Genomic DNA, 22,000 nt, shown 5'->3' on the forward strand with positions numbered 1-22,000 from the left:
CTCGCTGGGGGTTTTTGGGGGATCTTACAGGAGCCTCTGAAGGGGGATCCCTTGGATTTCAACATGGGGACCCTCCTGGGGGGCGTTTTTAGGGATAAACCCGTTGTGTTTCAACCTGGAGATTGCTAGAGAAGGGCAGGGGGCATTTTTAGGGATTAAACCCCTTGGATTTCAATGTGAGGACCATTCTGGGGAGGTCAGGAGAGCATTTTTAGGGCTAAATCCCTTGGATTCCAGCCTGGAGTCACTTGCTTCTCATTCCTGGATCTTGTGTTCTCCAACTGCTGCTTTTTGACACCCAAAATTGTAGCTTTGACCCAGAAAACCCCTTCCCATGGAAATCTTCCTAATATTCCTGCTGTGTGGAAATTCCTTTCTCCCCCAAAGAAACCTTAAACTTTGTGTCTGTTTTTGGGCTGAAATCCCTCAAATCCCAGCATGGGGGCTGGTTTTCAGGGATCCCTCCGGATCCTCCCTCGGTCGCACTTCGCTCCGGGTTGGTTAAGTCCAATTACTGATTAATTCCAGGGATTTCCGAGCTGCAGGAATGTTTTGCTGCCAGCTCTGGAAGTCCAAGGGGTGTGAGGAGCTGTCAGGACCTGCCCATGGCCGGTGAATCCTGCAGAAATCCCAGCTGGGATTTGGCTCTGTCCCAGCTGACCCAAATTCCCGATTCTTTGATTTTTTCCTTGCGGGAGAAGCGCTGGGAGCGGGGGGAATTCTGCACCTGGATGAGCAAACTGGGGGAGCAGCGTTCCCAGGCCGAGGGGGGAGGGTTTTGTGGGCATTGGGGTGAAATTTTCCCTCATTTTTGGGTGTTTTGGGGAACAATTTAAAACGCTGAGTTTGGCATGAGAGTGAGGTTTGGAGCTTGGTGCTGGAATTTTGGGATTCAGTGGCTGGTGCCAGGTGAGGACTGGGGCATGGTGTGTGAAATAATTAATCCCTGCGGTTAATGATGGTTAATGAGGGGGTTTGCTCGTGCTCTCTCAATCCCTGGTATCCCTATGGGAGATGGAAGGATTGGGAATTTCCTCTTGGTTTATCCACTTATTTTCTGGGAAAAGTGGCTTTAATTTGTCCCTGTGTCCTCTAGGGCTGCCAGGTTCTTGCCACATTCCTGTCTTCCTGTATCCCAGTATTCCAATAATCCAGTGTTCCTGTATCCCAGTATTCCAATAATCCAGTGTTCCTGTATCCCAGTATTCCAATAATGCAGTGTTCCTGTATCCCAATATTCCAATAATCCAGTGTTCCTGTATCCCAATATTCCAATAATGCAGTGTTCCTGTATCCCAGTATTCCAATAATGCAGTGTTCCTGTATCCCAGTATTCCAATAATGCAGTGTTCCTGTATCCCAGTATTCCAATAATGCAGTGTTCCTGTATCCCAATATTCCAATAATGCAGTGTTCCTGTATCCCAATATTCCAATAATCCAGTGTTCCTGTATCCCAATATTCCAATAATCCAGTGTTCCTGTATCCCAGTATTCCAATAATGCAGTGTTCCTGTATCCCAGTATTCCAATAATGCAGTGTTCCTGTATCCCAATGTTTCAATTTCCCAATAGCCCTGTTTTCCAATATTTCAATATTCCAATATCTCAATATTCCTATATTTCAGTATTCCTGCATTCCAATATTTCTGTATTCCTATGTTTCAATATTCCAGTGTTTTGATATTCCAGTATTTCAGTATTGCGATATCCCGCTATTCCAACACTGCTGTATTCCTGTTTCCCTATATTCCAATATACCCATATTCCCATAATCCAACATCCCTATATTCCAATATTTTTCTATATTCCGACACAACCAAATTCCCATATTCCAGCATTCCCATCTTTTGCTGCAGAAACCACCCCAAAATCCCAGGCTCCATTCCAGCAGCATGGAACCCCCCCACCCCCGGAGCACCCTGATTTTCCTCGGATCCGTTAAAATCCCAACTCCTGGAATTGCACGGCGGCGCCGCGGCCGGAGGAGGAAACAATAACCCGGGATTCCCAAAATAGCTCCAATTTCCCTTCCTTTCACCGGGAACAGGGCGGGAAACGGGGGGGGCCCATCCGCTCTCCCAGCCATCCCGGTTCCTCCGGAGGGAACTCCCCGAAATCCAGGCCCTGGAGCTCCGGGAGGAGGCGCCTGGGTGGATTTGGGATGTTCAGGGTGTTTATTCCATGCAGGATTGCCTTCCCACCTCCTGGAATTCCCAGCGGATCGGCTCCGAGGAGGGGAATTTTTGGGGAGGAAGAGCCCGAGCGAGGAGGTTGTTCCAGCGCCGTGGAATTCCCGCTGGGATCTGTGGGGGATCTTTGGGATGTGGGTGCTCACCTGTGGCTCTGGCACCCCACAGCTCATCCCTATCCCGGAAAACCCCGGAGATGACCCATCCCAGCGTTTTTCCCATGGAAAAAAACCACTCTTCCCGATCCTCATCCGACACCAACGGATGCTCCAGGTGCTGCCTGGATGCTCCTGCGCCTGCTCCGGGTCCTTTTCCCATCCCTCCCTCCCGGATCCAGCACCCAGCAAATCCCTTTGTCATCCCGAGGCTCTGGAATGCTCCGGAATCTCCAGGGCCACCGAGACAGACAAGGGGAGCTAATTGATCTCCTGATTAGTGCTGGAATCTCCATCATCACCAGTCCACCGGGAAGAGAAGCTCTGGAAAGGACGGAATAGAGAAAAAAGGGATTTATCTGATTTATCCTGGCACTGAGTGGGAAAACAGCCGGATTTGGGTGGGCTGGGGGATCCTGGATCCCACCAGACTCAGGGAAACGTCTGGAACAGGCGCAGCCCTGGGAAGGTGTCAGGTTTTGCTGGAATAACCCTCGGAATCGGCGTCTTCCCAACATTCGTGTGCGAGGCCGAAGGCTTTTCCCTGAGGAGATTGGACTCTCCCTCTCTCCGTGGGCTCAGTTCCTGTTTTATGGGATGGGAAAAGCCGGCTCTGCCTTGGAAAAGTCCGGAATGGTCTCAGTGCCAGAGCTGCTGGCTCGGCACATTCCCGGTGTTCTGCTCGCCAGAGGCGCTGCTGGGAATTCACCTCGGGAATGGCAGCGGGAATTTCCTTGTCCAGAGGCTCTGAGGGGGGATCTTCTTGGAAAATTTAGGAAGTGGATTGGAAGTGGAAGCAAAAGTCCTTCTGATCACCAGCTGATTCCTCTTCCTTTTCCCATTCCTTCCTTTCCCCATCCCTTCCCTTTCCTCTGGAATTTCTCGGATCCTTCAGCAAACCAGTCCCAAGGATCTCCATCTCCAGGATGCTCCTTGCCCAGTTCCTCACAGTGAATTCCCCTGATAGGCCCCGGGTCAGGGAATTTTCCGAAGTCCTGGTGGAAAATGACTCAGTCCCAGTGGGAACGGGAACCCCGGAATGTTTTCCGTGCCATGGGGCCCTTGCTCATCCGTGTCAGTGTGATGGGAGTTCTGCTTCATCCTCAGGCTTTTCCAGCAGCTCCTGCTCTTCCCGATGGAAGATTCCCAGATCCCAGGATCTCCAGCCATTGCCAGCAGCTCCTGCTCTTCCCGGCGGAAAATTCCCAGATCCCAGGATCTCCCAGCAGCTCCTGATGGAAAATTCCCGGATCCCAGCCCAGCTGGTGGATGAGATGTTTTCCGCTGTCTCCGATGCATCCAGGGAATATCGCGCTGGGCTGAGGAGCTTCTTCCCAGCTCCCTGGAAAAGGAGTGGTGGGAACACTTGTGAGCCCCTGGGAGAGGAATTCCATGAGAAATCCAAACTCCAGCTCCATTGAATCCCTCTGGATTGAAGGGGAAGGAGGCTCCCCCATCCTGCAGCGGGATGTGCCGGTACCTCCCACTCCGGGTGGAACCTTTCCACATTCCCAAAGAAGGGATTTATTGGAGGAAGTTGTTCCTGGAATGCTGCTGGGAATGGCTCTCCTCCATTTCCCACCCCACGGAAGAGGCTGCGGATCCGCTTTCCCAGCGGGAAGGATCCCTTGGATCGGGTGTCGCCCCTTGGATCTCGATGTCCTTTCCGGAGGGACCTCGCATTCCCTGGATTCCCTGAAGGATCCCAGCAATGCCTGGATCCATTTTCCAGCTCCAGACAGAGGCAGAAGCTTGAGGAGCAAAACATCCCAGCATTCCTTTTTCTTGGGAAGAGGCTCCTGGATCCCGCGGATCCTGGATTTAACATTCCTGGATTCCGGCCTCGGTTGCCATGGTGATTTATCCCGAAGTTCTGACTCCTGCTCCTTGGAGACACCAGCAGGGAAGCATCCGAGCTCGGGAACACCCTCTGGGAGCCGGCATTTTTGGGAATGGAGTGATGCCTTTTTGGGAATTCTGGGTCCTGCCCCTCCGAGTGCTCTATTATCCCTTTTCCCTGGAATGATACGGAAGCTCCAACGGGTTTGGATAGCCTTGGGTAGTGTTGGAGCCGGAGGAAACTTTTCCAGCTCTTGGAAAAGTTGGAATTTTCATACCTGGATTTGTAAGCAGAGATCTGACCTTTCCAGGGTGATTCCTGTAAGGAAAAATTCCATAAAAATGGAAAAATCCCCCCAAATCCCTCTTCATCCCAAATAACTCCTCACCCCAAAATCCCTCATCCCAAAATCCCTCATCCCAAAAACTCTCATCCCAAAAAAAGCTGTTCCCTTCCCTTCAAGAGCTGGGGATTGATGGCCAAATCCCACTCTGGATCCTGGGAGCAGCACAGAATTCCAGGGCAATTCCAGGCTTTTGGGTGGAGAAATTCCTCGGTGGGAATCGGGACTGTGGTGACGTCACCGCGACGAGAAATTCCAAACAACTTTTGTGGAAGGGATCCCTCGTGTCCGAGGCAGCTCGGGAATGTCTTGGGATTTCGGGAGCTTTGGGATTCACCGGGACGAGTTTTCCCGGGCAGCTTGGCCAAGGTGTGATCCAGATTCTCTGGGAAAAGCTGGATCCCTTCCAGGAGATTCTTGGGAATGTCAGGAACGTTCTAGAGGTGGCTTGGGAATATTTTCTGTGTTTCCATGGGATTTTCCGGTGTTTCTGTGAAGTTTGGGGCTGGTTTGGATGAGTTTTCCTGAGCTGATGTGATCCAGGTTTTCTGGGCAAAGCCAGACCCAGGCCATGGAGCTCTTGGGAATGTCAGGAACGTTCTAGAGGTGGCTTGGGAATATTTACTGTGTTTCCATGGGATTTTCCAGTGTTTCTGGGAAGTTTGGGGCTGGTTTGGATGAGTTTTCCAGGGCAGGTTTGATCCGTGTTTTCTGGGCAAAGCCAGATCCAGGCCATGGAGCTCTCAGGAATATTTTGGGATTGCTTGGGATGAGTTTTCCTGGGCAGCTTGGCCAAGGTGTGATCCAGGTTTTTTGGGCAAAGCCAGATGGAATATCAGGAATGTTCCAGAAGTTGTTTGGGAGAGTTTTTGGTCTAAAGTGCTTCCGTGGGATTCCAGGAATTTGGAGCAGATTGGGATGAGCTTTCCTGAGCAGGTGTGATCCAGATTTTCCAGGCAAATCCAGATCCGTGCCCTGGGGTTCTTGGAATATCCAGGAATCTTCAGTGTTCCCATGGGATTCTGGGAGGTTTGGGATGGATTGGGATGAGTTTTCCTGAGCAAGGTTGGATCCAGATTTGCTGGACAAAGCCAGATCCAGGCCGTGGGGCTGTTGGGAATGTCAGGAATGTTCTCTGGAGGTGGCTTGGGAATGTCCTCAGCACTTCCATGGGAATTTGGGATATTTTCCCTTTAGGAATGGTGTGAACATGGAAGGAGCCCAAATAAACAAGTAGGTGGATGTGATCCATGGGAATTTGGGATATTTTTCCATGCAGGAACAGGGTGAATGTTGAAGGTTCCCCAATAAACAGGTGGTGGATGTGATCCATGGAAATTGGATATTTTCCCCTTTAGGAACGGTGTTAATGTGGAAGGAGCCCCAATAAACAGGTGGTGGATCTGATCCATGGGAATCTGGGATATTTTTCCCTTTAGGAATGGGGTGAATGTTTAGGGAGCCACGCACAAGCAGGTGGTGGATCTGATCCATGAGAATTTGGGATGTTTTCCCCTTTAGGAACGGGGTGAACGTGGAAGGAGCCCCAATAAACAGGTGGTGGATGTGATCCATGGGAATTTGGGATATTTTTCCCTTTAGGAATGGGGTGAATGGTGAAGGAGCCCCAGTAAACAGGTGGTGGATGTGATCCATGAAAATCTGGGATATTTTCCCTTTAGGAATGGGGTGGATGTTTAAGGAGCCCCAGTAAACAGGTGGTGGATGTGATCCATGGGAATTTGGGATATTTTTCCCTTTAGGAATGGGGTGGATGTTTAAGGAGCCATGCACAAGCGGGTGGTGGATGTGATCCATGAGAATCTGGGATATTTTTCCATGCAGGAACAGGGTGAATATTCAAGGTTCCCCAATAAACAGGTGGTGGATGTGATCCATGAAAATTTGGGATATTTTCCCCTTTAGGAACAGTGTGAATGTGGAAGGAGCCCCAGTAAGCAGGTGGTGGATGTGATCCATGGGAATTTGGGATCTGTTCCCTTTAGGAGCAGGGGGAACATGGAAGGTTCCCTCATAAGCAGGTGGTGGATGTGATCCATGAAAATCTGGGATATTTTCCGTTTAGGAACAGTGTGAATGTGGAAGGAGCCCCAGTAAGCAGGTGGTGGATGTGATCCATTGGAATTTGGAATATTTTCCCTTTAGGAACGGTGTGAACAGGGAAGGAGCCATGCACAAGCAGGTGGTGGATCTGATCCATGGGAATTTGGGATATTTTCCCCTTTAGGAACAGGGTGAACATGGAGGGTTCCCTCATAAGCAGGTGATGGATGTGATCCATGGGAATTTGGGATATTTTTCCATGCAGGAACAGGGTGAATATTCAAGATTCCCCAATAAACAGGTGGTGGATGTGATCCATGAAAATCTGGGATATTTTTCCCTTTAGGAATGGGGAGAATGGTGAAGGAGCCCAAGTAAACAGGTGGTGGATGTGATCCATGAAAATTTGGGATATTTTTCCCTTTAGGAATGGGGTGAATGGTGAAGGAGCCCCAGTAAACAGGTGGTGGATGTGATCCATGAAAATTTGGGATATTTTTCCCTTTAGGAATGGGGAGAATGGTGAAGGAGCCCAAGTAAACAGGTGGTGGATGTGATCCATGGGAATTTGGGATCTGTTCCCTTTAGGAGCAGGGGGAACATGGAAGGTTCCCTCATAAGCAGGTGATGGATGTGATCCATGAAAATCTGGGATATTTTTCCATGCAGGAACAGGGTGAATGTTGAAGGCTCTGTCATGAGCAGGTGGTGGATGTGATCCATGAAAATCTGGGATATTTTTCCATGCAGGAACAGGGTGAATGTTGAAGGCTCTGTCATGAGCAGGTGATGGATGTGATCCATGAAAATCTGGGATATTTTTCCATGCAGGAACAGGGTGAATATTGAAGGAGCCCCAATAAACAGGCGGTGGATGTGATCCATGGGAATCTGGGCTATTTTTCCATGCAGGAACGGCGTGAACGTGGAAGGAGCCACGCACAAGCAGGTGGTGGATCTGATCCGCGCCGGGGAGAAGGAGCTGGTGCTCACGGTGCTCTCGGTGCCGCCACACGAGGCCGAGAGCCTGGAGCCTCCCGAGGAGCCGCTGGGGCCGCCCTTCTACGACTACAGCGAGAAACAGGCGGTGCCCATCTCCATCCCCACCTACAAACACGTGGAGCAGAGCGGAGAGAAGTTCGTGGTGAGGCTTTTTCCCCTCGGGAATGGGGGGAAAATCCACGGATTTGGGGCATTTCCCAAGGGGTTTTGTTTGTTTGTGGCGGTTGTTGGCACTGAATAGCAGGGTGTGCCCTAAAATCGTGGGGGTTTGCCTTAAATAGAAGGGTTTTTCCTCACAACTGCAGGGTTTTTCCTCAAATAGTTGGATTTTTCCTCAAGTTGCTAGGTTTTTCCCAAAAAAACCAGGGGTTTTCCTTAAATATCTGGATTTTTCCTCAAAAAAGCAGGGTTTTCCCCAAAATAACAGTGTTTTCCCAAAAAAGCAGGGGTTTTCCCTAAATATCTGGATTCTTCCTCAAAAAAGCAGTGTTTTCCCCCCAAAAAGCAGGGTTTTCTCCAAAAAAGCCAGGTTTTCCCAAAAAAAACCCCAGGGTTTTTCCCTAAATATCTGGATTCTTCCTCAAAATAGCAGAATTTTCCCCAAAAAGCAGTTTTCCCCCCAAAAAAGCAGTGTTTTCCCCCAAAAAGCCAGGTTTTCCTCCTAAAAAGCAGGGTTTTCCCCAAAAAAGTGTTTTTTTTCCCTAAATATTTGGATTCTTCCCCAAAAAAGCAGTGTTTTCCCCAAAAAAGCAGGGTTTTTCCCAAAAAAACAGGGGTTTTCCCTAAATATCTGGATTTTTCCTCAAATTAGTAAGTTTTTCCCCAAAAACAAGGTTTTCCCCAAAAAAGTGGGGTTTTTCCCTAAATATCTGGATTCTTCCTCAAAATAGCAGAGTTTTCCCCAAAATCCACAATCCTGAATCCCAAGTTTTGGAGTTTTGGATAGGAAATGGGGAGTTTGGGATCTCTGCATTCCATGGGAAGTATCCACGATCCTGAATCCCAAGTTTTGGATGGGAAATGGGGAGTTTGGGATCTCTCAGTGTCCCATGGGAAGTATCCACAGTCCTGAATCCCAAGTTTTTTATGGGAAATGGGGAGTTTGGGATCTCTCTGTGTCCCATGGGAAGTATCCACAATCCTGAATCCCAAGTTTTTTATGGGAAATGGGGAGTTTGGGATCTCTGCATTCCATGGGAAGTATCCACGATCCTGAATCCCAAGTTTTGGATGGAACATGAGGAGTTTGGGATCTCTGCATTCCATAGGGAGGAACCAGGAACTTAAATCCCAAAATTTGGGGCTCTGGGTGGGAAATGGGGAGTTTGGGATCTCTCAGTGTCCCATGGGAAGTATCCACAATCCTGAATCCCAAGTTTTTTATGGGAAATGGGGAGTTTGGGATCTCTGCATTCCATGGGAAGTATCCACGATCCTGAATCCCAAGTTTTTTATGGGAAATGGGGAGTTTGGGATCTCTCAGTGTCCCACAGGAAGTATCCACAGTCCTGAATCCCAAGTTTTTTATGGGAAATGGGGAGTTTGGGATCTCTCAGTGTCCCACGGGAAGTATCCACGATCCTGAATCCCAAGTTTTTTATGGGAAATGGGAAGTTTGGGATCTCTCTGTGTCCCACGGGAAGTATCCACAGTCCTGAATCCCAAGATTTGCCGTTCGTGATCCTCTGGAATACCGTGACCAGCAGTGACCTCCCGCAGCTCCAGCCTCATTTCCCTCTTCCCCCAAACCCCTCTCCCGATCCGAGTGGGATTTTTGGGAATTTTTGGGGCTGTTCCCAGGTGTACAACGTGTACATGGCCGGGCGGCAGCTGTGCTCCAAGCGCTACCGGGAATTCGCCATCCTGCACCAGAACCTGAAGCGGGAATTCGCCAATTTCACCTTCCCGCGCCTCCCCGGGAAGTGGCCGTTCTCGCTGTCCGAGCAGCAGCTGGACGCCCGCAGGAGGGGCCTGGAGGAGTACCTGGAGAAGGGTATGGAGCCTGCCTGGAATGCTTCCTCATCCCGGAATCCCGGGATTCACAGTCCTTCCTTATCCCGGAATTCCGGGATTCACAGTCCTTCCTTATCCCGGAATCCCGGGATTCACAGTCCTTCCTTATCCCGGAATTCCGGGATTCACAGTCCTTCCTTATCCCGGAATTACGGGATTCACAGTCCTTCCTTATCCCGGAATCCCGGGATTCACAGTCCTTCCTTATCCCGGAATTACGGGATTCACAGTCCTTCCTTATCCCGGAATTACGGGATTCACAATCCTTCCTTATCCCGGGATTCCGGGATTCACAGTCCTTCCTCATCCCGGAATTACGGGATTCACAATCCTTCCTTATCCCGGAATTACGGGATTCACAGTCCTTCCTTATCCCGGAATTACGGGATTCACAATCCTTCCTTATCCCGGGATTCCGGGATTCACAATCCTTCCTTATCCCGGGATTCCAGGATTCACAATCCTTCCTTATCCCGGGATTCAATAATCCTTCCTTATCCCGGAATTCCGGGATTCACAATCCTTCCTTATCCCGGAATTACGGGATTCACAGTCCTTCCTTATCCCGGAATTACGGGATTCACAGTCCTTCCTTATCCCAGAATCCTGGGATTCACAGTCCTTCCTTATCCCGGAATCCCGGGATTCACAGTCCTTCCTTATCCCGGAATTCCGGGATTCACAGTCCTTCCTTATCCCAGAATCCCGGGATTCACAGTCCTTCCTTATCCGGGAATTCCGGGATTCACAGTCCTTCCTTATCCCAGAATCCCGGGATTCACAGTCCTTCCTTATCCGGGAATTCCGGGATTCACAGTCCTTCCTTATCCGGGAATTCCGGGATTCACAATCCTTCCTTATCCCGGGATTCAATAATCTTTCCTCATCACAGAATTCCAGGATTCACAATCCTTCCTCATCCCAGAATTCCGGGATTCACAATCCTTCCTTATCCCGGAATCCCGAGATTCACAATCCTTCCTCATCCCAGGATTCCGGGATTCACAATCCTTCCTTATCCGGGAATTCCGGGATTCACAATCCTTCCTCATCCCAGGATTCCGGGATTCACAATCCTTCCTTATCCCGGGATTCAATAATCCTTCCTCATCCCAGAATTCCGGGATTCACAATCCTCCCTTATCCCAGAATTACGGGATTCAGTAATCCTTCCTTATCCCGGAATTCCGGGATTCACAATCCTTCCTTATCCCGGAATCCCGGGATTCACAATCCTTCCTCATCCCAGGATTCAATAATCCTTCCTTATCCCAGAATTACGGGATTCAAAAACCCCTCCTCATCCCAAAACCCCTCCTCATCCCAAAACCCCTCCTCATCCCAAACCCCTCCTCATCCCAAAACCCCTCCTCATCCCAAACCCCTCCTCATCCCAAAACCCCTCCTCATCCCAAAACCCCTCCTCATCCCAAAACCCCTCCTCATCCCAAAACCCCTCCTCATCCCAAAACCCCTCCTCATCCCAAAACCCCTCCTCATCCCAAAACCCCTCCTCATCCCAAAACCCCTCCTCATCCCAAAACCCCTCCTCATCCCAAAACCCCTCCTCATCCCAAAACCCCTCCTCATCCCAAGCCCCTCCCCGGCATTCCCGGGCTATCCCGGGATTCCCCTCGGCGTTCCGGCTCCGTCTGGGGCTTCTGGGCTGGAGCTCCCGGGATCCTCCTTGGAGAGGGTCGGGATCCATGGAGGGACAGAGGGACATGGCAGGGAGACAGGGACACTGGGGACACTGGGGGGACACTGGGGACACTGGGGACACTGGGGACACTGGGGGGACACTGGGGGACACTGGGGACACTGGGGGGACACTGGGGGGACACTGGGGGACACTGAGGGGACACTGAGGGGACACTGGGGGACACTGAGGGGACACTGGGGGGACACTGGGGACACTGAGGGGACACTGGGGGGACACTGGGGGACACTGGGGGGACACGGGGGGGACACGGGGGACACTGGGGGGACACTGGGGGGTCACTGCGGGGAGAGGGGACACTGGGGGGACACTGGGGGACACTGGGGACACTGAGGGGACACTGGGGGGACACTGGGGGACACTGAGGGGACACTGGGGGACACTGGGGGGACACTGGGGGTACACTGGGGACACTGAGGGGACACTGGGGGGGGACGGGGGGGACACTGGGGGGGCACTGGGGGGACACTGGGGGACACTGGGGACACTGAGGGGACACTGGGGGGACACTGGGGGACACTGAGGGGACACTGGGGGACACTGAGGGGACTCTGGGGGGGCACTGGGGACACTGGGGGGACACTGGGGGAACACTGGGGGGACTCTGGGAACACTGAGGGGCCACTGGGGGGACACTGGGGACAGTGGGGGACACTGGGGGGACACTGGGGGGACACTGGGGGGACACTGAGGGACACTGGGGGGACACTGGGGGGACACTGGGGACACTGAGGGACACTGGGGGGACACAGGGGGGACACTGGGGACACTGGGGACAGGAGGTGACACAGGACAGGTCACAGGAGGTGACCCAGGTGCAGGAATCCCCTCGGGATGGGTTGGGATGACGGGAAGGGGTTGCTGGGATGCCCTGGAGGGGCCATTCCTGCGGATCCCAGTGACATTCCCGGTGCCATTCCCAATGCCATTCCCGGTGCCATTCCCGGTGCCATTCCCAATGCCATTCCCGGTGCCATTCCCGGTGACATTCCCAATGCCATTCCCGGCGCCATTCCCAATGCCATTCCCAATGCCATTCCCGGTGCCATTCCCGGTGCCATTCCCAATGCCATTCCCGGTGCCATTCCCAATGCCATTCCCAATGCCATTCCCAATGCCATTCCCAATGCCATTCCCGGTGCCATTCCCAATGCCATTCCCGGTGCCATTCCCGGTGCCATTCCCAATGCCATTCCCAATGCCATTCCCGGTGCCATTCCCGGTGCCATTCCCGGTGACATTCCCGGTGCCATTCCCAATGCCATTCCCGGTGCCATTCCCGGTGCCATTCCCGGTGCCATTCCCAATGCCATTCCCGGTGCCATTCCCGGTGCCATTCCCGGTGCCATTCCCGGTGCCATTCCCGGTGCCATTCCCGGTGCCATTCCCGGTGCCATTCCCGGTGCCATTCCCAATGCCATTCCCGGTGCCATTCCCGGTGCCATTCCCGGTGCCATTCCCAATGCCATTCCCGGTGCCATTCCCGGTGCCATTCCCGGTGCCATTCCCGGTGCCATTCCCAATGCCATTTCCGGCGCCATTCCCGGTGCCATTCCCAATGCCATTCCCGGTGCCATTCCCGGTGCCATTCCCGGTGCCATTCCCGGTGCCATTCCCGGTGCCATTCCGTGTGTCCCGCAGTGTGCTCCATCCGGGTCATCGGCGAGAGCGACATCATGCAGGAATTCCTGTCGGAGTCGGACGAGGTGGGTGACGTCATCCCGCGGAATTCCATGGAAAAAACTCTTCCATGGAATCGCCAAGGTGGGAAAACCCCTCCTGCCCAACTGTCCCCAAGGCCACCCCTGATCCCTGTCCCCAAGTGCCACATCCATGGGTTTTGGGACAATTCCAACGGTTTTTAGTGGGATTGAGGCTCGGTCCCACAGAATTCCATGGAAAAATCCCCACGGAATCATGGAATCACCGAGGTTGGAAAACCCCTTGGACCTCCTCACGTCCAGTTGTCCCCAAGGCCACCCCTATCCGTGTCCCCAGGTGCCACATCCGTGGATTTTGGGACAATTCCAACCGTTTTTTATGGGATTGAGGCACCCCGAGCTCCCAAAATTCCTCCAAACCCCACATTCCATGGGGGAATCTCCCCAAATATCCCAGCGGGAGCCTCATCCTGTCCCTCAGGAGAAGAATCCAACCCCATCCCTCCTCCCACCCCGCTGGGGGATTTGAAGGGATCTCTGGAAAACCGGCATTCCCTGATTTTTTTTGGGGAATTTTCCCAGAATTACAACGGCGTCTCCGACGTGGAGCTGCGGGTGGCGCTCCCGGACGTCACCACGGTGACGGTCAGGGTGAAGAAGAACAGCACCACGGACCAGGTGTACCAGGTGAGCCCATTCCCACCTGGAATTTCCTTCCCACCGGGAATTCCCATCCCCTCAACTCCATTTCCCCACCCCCACCTGGAATTTCCTTCCCCTCACCTCAATTTTCCTTTCCCACCTGGAATTTTCCTCCTTTCCCACCTGGAATTTTCCTCCTTTCCCACCTGGATTTTCCTCCTTTCCCACCTGGAATTTTCCTCCTTTCCCACCTGGAATTTTCCTCCTTTCCCACCTGGAATTTTCCACCTGGATTTTCCTCCTTTCCCACCTGGATTTTCCTCCTTTCCCACCTGGAATTTTCCACCTGGAATTTTCCTCCTTTCCCACCTGGAATTCTCCTCCTTTCCCACCTGGAATTTTCCTCCTTTCCCACCTGGAATTTTCCACCTGGATTTTCCTCCTTTCCCACCTGGAATTTTCCTCCTTTCCCACCTGGAATTTTCCTCCTTTCCCACCTGGAATTTTCCTCCTTTTCCACCTGGAATTTTCCTCCTTTCCCACCTGGAATTTTCCTCCTTTCCCACCTGGAATTTTCCACCTGGATTTTCCTCCTTTCCCACCTGGATTTTCCTCCTTTCCCACCTGGAATTTTCCTCCTTTCCCACCTGGAATTTTCCTCCTTTCCCACCTGGAATTTTCCTCCTTTCCCACCTGGAATTTTCCTCCTTTCCCACCTGGATTTTCCTCCTTTCCCACCCGGATTTTCCCCCATTTTTTGAGGATTGGGATCCCCTAGATCCGTGGATTACGGGGAATAAAATAACGCACGGGAGACCCTTTGGAAAAAGAGATGAAAATTCCTCTGGAAAAGAGCAGGAATTCCAGAATCCTACGGATAAACGGGATTTGGGGGTGTCCAGCACACAACCCATGGAATTCCACACCGACTTTTGGCCGTGGGATAATCCCAGACGGGAATTTTCCACTCCTTTTCCCTCGGGAATCCAGGCTGGAATCGTGGAACCCCCACAACCTGGAAATCCCTGGGAATGGGGGCGGGGTGGGGGGGAGCGAAACGGGAATGAAGAATTCCTGGCAGAGTTCCAACCGGGTTTTCCGTGGTCAGGGAATTCCCGGGAAGGCTGATCCCGTTTTCCCGGCGTTTTCCAGGCGGTGGCTGCCAAGGTGGGCATGGACAGCGTCACCGCCAACTACTTCGCCCTCTTCGAGGTCATCAACCACTCCTTCGGTGAGCCCGGAATTCCGCGGGATTTGGGGAGAAAAAGCTGGAAAAGTGGGAATGGAGGGGGATCCGCAGGGAGGGATTGTGGAATTGCTGGGGCAGGGACGGCTCCCACCAGCCCAGGCTCCAGCCTGGAGGATTCCAGGGAATCCATGGAGTAACCTGGGGTAGGGAGGGGTTTATCCCTAAAATCCTGTTTAACCAGGACAGGGAATCCTGGAAAGATCCTTAAAGATCTTCGGGATCTTGGGACTTCCCACTGTCCCAGGTTGTTCCCAGCTGGAATTCAGGGATCACTTCCAGGGATGGGGAATTGTCCCGGCTGGAAAAGCCCCCTGGGCCAATCCCACCAAATCCCCTCCCCCGGGTGCCGCTTCCAGGAGTTTTTGGGATAATTCCCGGGAATGAGGGCTCTGCCCTCCTCTGAGCAGCCCCATCCAACACCTGACCGCCTTTTCCATGGGGAAATATTCCCAAGAATCCAAGCTGGACCATTTCCCCATGGAAATCCTGATCCCGTTTTTTCCCTGGGAGCAGATCCCGATCCCTTCTCCCCCCTCATCCCGGGTCCTGATGGATTTGAGGCCTGGCTGTGGAATTCTGAGGGATTTGGGCTCTTTCCTGGCTCTGCTCAATCCTGGATTCCCTCAGCATTCCCAATTTCCAGGGTTCCTGGGATGGATTCCCTGGGATGGAGGCGTGGTCGCACCGCGGGATGGGGATTATTTGGGATGGGGATTATTTGGGATTTGGAGCTGAGGTTTCATTCCCAGCCGGAACCTCCATCCCTGGATTCCCATCCCGGCGTTGGGAGAGGATTTTAGGGATGTTCCTCGAGATTCCAGGGATTTTTAGCTCCTCAAATGATCATTTTTAATTCCTTAAATCCCCTCTAAAAGGAGGATATAAGGAATTAAATCCATTCCAATGCTGCCCGGGATCTCCAGGATCCCACGGAATTGCCCCTCCAAAGAATTTTGGGATCATTTGGAAGATCTGAGGATCATCATGGAGGGATTTGGGATCATTTGGGAGAATTTTGGGATCATTTTGGAAGTGTCCAGGATCATTTTAGAGGGCTTTGGGATCATTTTTGAGGCTTTTGGGATCATTTCCAAAGGGTTTGGGATCATTTTGGAGGGATCTGGGATCATTTTGGAAGGATTTGGGATCATTTTGGAAGGATTTGGGATCATTTTGGAAGGATTTGGGATCATTTTGGAAGGATTTGGGATCATTTTGGAAGGATTTGGGATCATTTTTGGAGGTTCCCAGTGGTAAAATCCCATTTTAATGCGGATTTTTTGCCTCTCCTGGAATCCCCGTCTTTCCCATGCCCTGACCCCAACATCCCACGATTTTTCTGGGATTTTCCCAGGATTTCCAGGCCGTTCCCAGTGCAGAAGTTGCTCCCAAAAAGTTCCCTCACAAGCTCGACGTGCAGAAACACTCCTGGGATTTTCAGGAAGTTCCTCCAGATTCCAGGGATTTGGGAGGGATCATTCTGGAAGGATTTGGGATCGTTCTGGAAGGATTTGGGATCAATTTGGAAGGATTTGGGATCATTCTGGAGACTTTGGGATCATTCTGGAAGGATTTGGGATCATTCTGGAAGGATTTGGGATCATTCTGGAGGTTTTAGGGATAAATTTGGAAGGATTTGGGATCATTCTGGAAGGATTTGGGATAAATTTGGAAGGATTTGGGATCATTCTGGAAGGATTTGGGATAAATTTGGAAGGATTTGGGATCATTCTGGACGGATTTGGGATAAATTTGGAAGGATTTGGGATCATTCTGGAAGGATTTGGGATAAATTTGGAAGGATTTGGGATCATTCTGGAGGATCCAGGGTAATTTTGGAAGGATTCTGGATCATCCTGGAAGGATTTGGGATAATTTTGGAAGGATTTGGGGCAATTTGTGAAGTCTCCCAGCAGTAAAATCCCATTTTAACACCGATTTTTTGCCTCTCCCTCCATCCCTCTCCTTCCCATGCCCTGACCCCTCCATCCCCCGATTTTCCCGGGATTTTCCTGGGATTTTCCCATGATTCTCCCAGGATTTTCCCATGATTCTCCCAGGATTCTCCCAGGATTCTCCCGGGATTTTCCCATGATTCTCCCGGGATTTTCCTGGGATTTTCCCATGATTCTCCCGGGATTTTCCTGGGATTTTCCCATGATTCTCCCGGGATTTTCCCAGGATTCTCCCAGGATTTTCCCATGATTCTCCCGGGATTCTCCCGGGATTTTCCTGGGATTTTCCCGGGATTCTCCCGGGATTTTCCCATGATTTTCCCGGGATTTTCCTGGGATTCTCCCGGGATTTTCCCATGATTCTCCCATGATTTTCCCATGATTCTCCCGGGATTTTCCTGGGATTTTCCCATGATTCTCCCATGATTTTCCCGGGATTTTCCCATGATTTTCCTGTAATTTTCCCATGACTTTCCTGGGATTTTCCCATGATTTTCCCAGGATTCTCCCGGGATTCTCCCGGGATTCTCCCGGGATTCTCCCATGATTTTCCCATGATTCTCCTGTGAATCTCCCATGATTTTCCCAGTGTTTCCCGGTGTTTCCCAGTGCGGAAGCTGCTCCCAACGAGTTTCCCCACAAGCTGTACGTGCAGAAACACTTCCAGATGTTCCTCCGGATTCCAGGGATTTGGGAGGGATCATTCTGGAGGCTTTAGGGATAATTCTGGAAGGATTTGGGATAATTCTGGAGGATCCAGGGTAATTTTGGAAGGATTCGGGATCATTCTGGAGGGATTTGGGATCATTCTGGAAGGTTCCCAGTGACAAAATCCCATTTTAACACCGATTTTTTTTGCCTCTCCCTCCATCCCTCCCCTTCCCATGCCCTGACCCCTCCATCCCCGGATTTTCCCGGGATTTTCCCGGTGTTTCCCGGGATTTTCCCGGCATTCCCGGTGTTTCCCAGTGCGGAAGCTGGCTCCCAACGAGTTTCCCCACAAGCTGTACGTGCAGAATTACACGTCGGCGGTGCCGGGGACGTGCCTGACGCTGCGCAAGTGGCTCTTCACCACCGAGGAGGAGGCGCTGCTCAACGACAACGACCTGGCCGTCGCCTACTTCTTCCACCAGGTATTCCCGCCCGGAATTCCCAGCTGGAATTCTCCTGGAATGCTCCTTTCCGATGGGAGAAGGTGGTGGAGTGCAGCGGTTGATCCCAACATGGGGAATTCTCCCCGGTTTTATGGGATTGAGGCGCTCCAAGCGCTCTCCACGATGAGGAATTCCCACCTGGAATTCCTCTGGAATCCCCGTTTGGGTCAGGAAAAGTCCTGGAAGGGCGGTTGGCTCCAAGGGTTGATCCCAACATTGGGAATTCCACCTGGTTTTATGGGATTGAGGCGCCCCAAGCTTGGAATTCCCACCTGGAATTTCTCTGGAACGCTCATTCAGGTCAGGAAAAGTCCTGGAAGGGCGGTTGGCTCCAAGGCTTGATCCCAAATTTGGGAATTCCAACTGGTTTTATTGGATTGAGCTCAAGCTCACCGGAAGGGCTCCACCAGCTGAGGAATTGCCATTTTTTTCCCGTTTTTTTCCCTTTTTTTCCCCGGATTTTTCTTGGATTTTTCCCGTTTTTTTTCCTGGATTTTTTCCCGGATTTTTCCCGGATTTTTCCTGGATTTTTCCTGGATTTTTCCCTTTTTTTTCCTGGCTCCCAGGCCGTTGATGACGTCAAGAAAGGCTACATCAAAGCCGAGGAGAAATCCTACCAGCTCCAGAAGCTCTGCGAGCAGAGGAAGATGGTCATGGTGAGTCATCCCGGATTTTCCCGGGAATGCGGCCGGGAAGAGGCTCTGGAATGGGTTATCCAGAGAATCCGTGGATTTCTCCAGCCCTGGGAGAACAGCGGGAACGTCCCCGCTGTGGAATGGGATCAGCTTTGAGCTCTACCCAGCGCATTCCCAATGCTGGGATCCCTGCCCATGCCTGTATCCCGGTGAATCCCAGAATCCCGGTGAATCCCAGAATCCCGGTGAATCCCGGTGAATCAAAGAATCCCGGTGAATTCTGGGATTCCCGGTGTCTCCAGCATTCCCGGTGCCCCCCACATTCCTGGTGCCTCTGGCATTCCCGGTGCCCGGCACTCCAGTGCCCCCCACATTCCCGTTATCCCACATTCCCGTTATCCCGACATTCCCGTTATCCCATTCCCGTTATCCCATTCCCGTTATCCCATTCCCGTTATCCCGACATTCCCGTTATCCCGACATTCCCGTTATCCCATTCCCGTTATCCCATTCCCGTTATCCCATTCCCGTTATCCCATTCCCGTTATCCCATTCCTGTTATCCCATTCCCGTTATCCCATTCCCGTTATCCCACATTCCCGTTATCCCATTCCCGTTATCCCACATTCCGGTTATCCCATTCCCGTTATCCCATTCCCGTTATCCCATTCCCGTTATCCCACATTCCCGTTATCCCATTCCCGTTATCCCATTCCCGTTATCCCACATTCCCGTTATCCCATTCCTGTTATCCCATTCCCGTTATCCCATTCCCGTTATCCCATTCCCGTTATCCCGACATTCCCGTTATCCCGGCAGTACCTGACGATGCTGCGCTCGTGCGAGGGGTACAACGAGATCACGTTACCCCATTCCCGTTATCCCATTCCCGTTATCCCATTCCCGTTATCCCATTCCCGTTATCCCACATTCCCGTTATCCCATTCCCGTTATCCCACATTCCCGTTATCCCATTCCCGTTATTCCCCCACATTCCCGTTATCCCATTCCCGTTATCCCACATTCCCGTTATCCCATTCCCGTTATCCCATTCCCGTTATCCCACATTCCCGTTATCCCATTCCCGTTATCCCATTCCCGTTATCCCACATTCCCGTTATCCCATTCCCGTTATCCCACATTCCCGTTATCCCGACATTCCCGTTATCCCATTCCCGTTATCCCATTCCCGTTATCCCGACATTCCGGTTATCCCGGCAGTACCTGACGATGCTGCGCTCGTGCGAGGGGTACAACGAGATCACGTTATCCCATTCCCGTTATCCCATTCCCGTTATCCCACATTCCCGTTATCCCATTCCCGTTATCCCATTCCCGTTATCCCATTCCCGTTATCCCACATTCCCGTTATCCCATTCCCGTTATCCCACATTCCCATTATCCCATTCCCATTATCCCATTCCCGTTATCCCGACATTCCCGTTATCCCGGCAGTACCTGACGATGCTGCGCTCGTGCGAGGGGTACAACGAGATCACGTTATCCCATTCCCGTTATCCCACATTCCCGTTATCCCATTCCCGTTATCCCATTCCCGTTATCCCATTCCCGTTATCCCATTCCCGTTATCCCATTCCCGTTATCCCATTCCCGTTATCCCATTCCCGTTATCCCATTCCCGTTATCCCACATTCCCGTTATCCCGACATTCCCATTATCCCATTCCCGTTATCCCATTCCGGTTATCCCGGCAGTACCTGACGATGCTGCGCTCGTGCGAGGGGTACAACGAGATCACGTTCCCGCACTGCTCGTGCGACTCGCGGCGCCGCGGCCACGTCATCTCTGCCATCAGCATCCGCCACTTCAAACTGCACGCCTGCACCGAGGAGGGGCAGCTCGAGGTATTCCCGACATCCCGGCCCAAATTCCCGGGAATCCCCGGCCCAAATTCCCGGGAATCCCCATCCCGCATTCCCGGGAATCCCCAGCCCAAATTCCCGGGAATCCCCATCCTGCATTCCCGGGAATCCCCAGCCCGCATTCCCGGGAATCCCCAGCCCAAATTCCCGGGAATCCCCAGCCCAAATTCCCGGGAATCCCCAGCCCGAATTCCCGGGAATCCCCAGCCCGAATTCCCGGGAATCCCCAGCCCGAATTCCCGGGAATCCCTAGCCCGAATTCCTGGGAATCCCCATCCTGCATTCCCGGGAATCCCCAGCCCGCATTCCCAGGAATCCCCAGCCCAAATTCCCGGGAATCCCCATCCCGCCTTCCCGGGAATCCCCAGCCCACATTCCCGACATCCCAGCCCACATTCCCGGGAATCCCCAGCCCACATTCCCGGGAATCCCCATCCTGCATTCCCGGGAATCCCCAGCCCACATTCCCGGGAATCCCGCGGAGCCCCCAGCGCCTGGAGCTGCGGCTGCGCAAATCCCGGGGTTGTCACAAATCCTGGGATTCTCATAAATTCCTGGGGTTGTCCCAAATCCCGAAATTGTCACAAATCCCTGGCTTGTCAAAGTCTGGGACTGTCAGAAATCCCTGGGATGGTCACAAATCCCGGAATTGTCCCAAATCCTGGAATTGTCCCAAATCCTGGGAATGTCCCAAATCCTGGGATTGTCCCAAATCCTGGGAATGTCCCAAGTCCTGGAATTGTCCCAAATCCTGGGAATGTCCCAAGTCCTGGGATTGTCCCAAATCCCGGAATTGTCCCAAGTCCTGGGATTGTCAAATCCCGGAATTGTCCCAAATCCTGGGGTTGTCCCAAATCCCGGAATTGTCCCAAATCCTGGGATTGTCAAATCCCGGAATTGTCCCAAATCCTGGGGTTGTCAAATCCCGGAATTGTCCCAAATCCTGGGGTTGTCCCAAATCCTGGGATTGTCCCAAATCCTGGGATTGTCAAATCCTGGAATTGTCCCAAATCCTGGGATTGTCCCAAATCCTGGGATTGTCCCAAATCCCGGAATTGTTACAAATCCTGGGATTATCCCGAATCTCGGAATTGTCCCAAATCCCTGGGATGGTCCCAAATCCCGGGGTTGTCCCAAATCCCTGGAATTTACTTGGGATCATCCCAAATCCCTGGGATTTATTTGGGATCGTTACCAACCCCACACCTTGGATTTGTACCTGGACTGCGTTCCCAAATCCCTGGGACCATCCCAAATCCCTGGGATTTATTTGGGACCATCCCAAATCCCTGGGATTTATTTGGGACCATCCCAAATCCCTGAGACCATCCCAAATCCCTGGGATTTATTTGGGATCATCCCAAATCCCTGGGATTTATTTGGGATCATCCCAAATCCCTGGGATTTATTTGGGACCATCCCAAATCCCTGGGATTTATTTGGGACCATCCCAAATCCCTGGGATTTATTTGGGATCATCCCAAATCCCTGGG

The 22,000-nt window shown here is 52.0% G+C and overlaps 1 protein-coding gene across 1 annotated transcript in view; it reads left to right on the forward strand.

The window, feature by feature from the left end:
* The window catches only part of SNX27 (sorting nexin 27), a 40,767-nt gene extending 20,007 nt beyond the window's left edge, over positions 1-20,760 (forward strand). The window contains exons 2-10 of the mRNA XM_088068472.1: positions 7,506-7,737; positions 9,396-9,588; positions 12,970-13,034; positions 13,572-13,676; positions 14,784-14,862; positions 17,805-17,968; positions 18,556-18,645; positions 20,340-20,489; positions 20,692-20,760. Of these exons, the coding sequence (XP_087924598.1) occupies positions 7,506-7,737; positions 9,396-9,588; positions 12,970-13,034; positions 13,572-13,676; positions 14,784-14,862; positions 17,805-17,968; positions 18,556-18,645; positions 20,340-20,489; positions 20,692-20,760 (1,147 nt within the window). The remainder of the gene's footprint in view (positions 1-7,505; positions 7,738-9,395; positions 9,589-12,969; positions 13,035-13,571; positions 13,677-14,783; positions 14,863-17,804; positions 17,969-18,555; positions 18,646-20,339; positions 20,490-20,691) is intronic.
* Positions 20,761-22,000: the final 1,240 nt, after the last annotated feature.

This window comes from Pseudopodoces humilis, chromosome 31, assembly GCF_049639895.1.
Source record: "Pseudopodoces humilis isolate 2021_Gansu_Grassland_sample_001 chromosome 31, ASM4963989v1, whole genome shotgun sequence".
In the NCBI taxonomy this organism is placed as follows: domain Eukaryota; kingdom Metazoa; phylum Chordata; class Aves; order Passeriformes; family Paridae; genus Pseudopodoces; species Pseudopodoces humilis.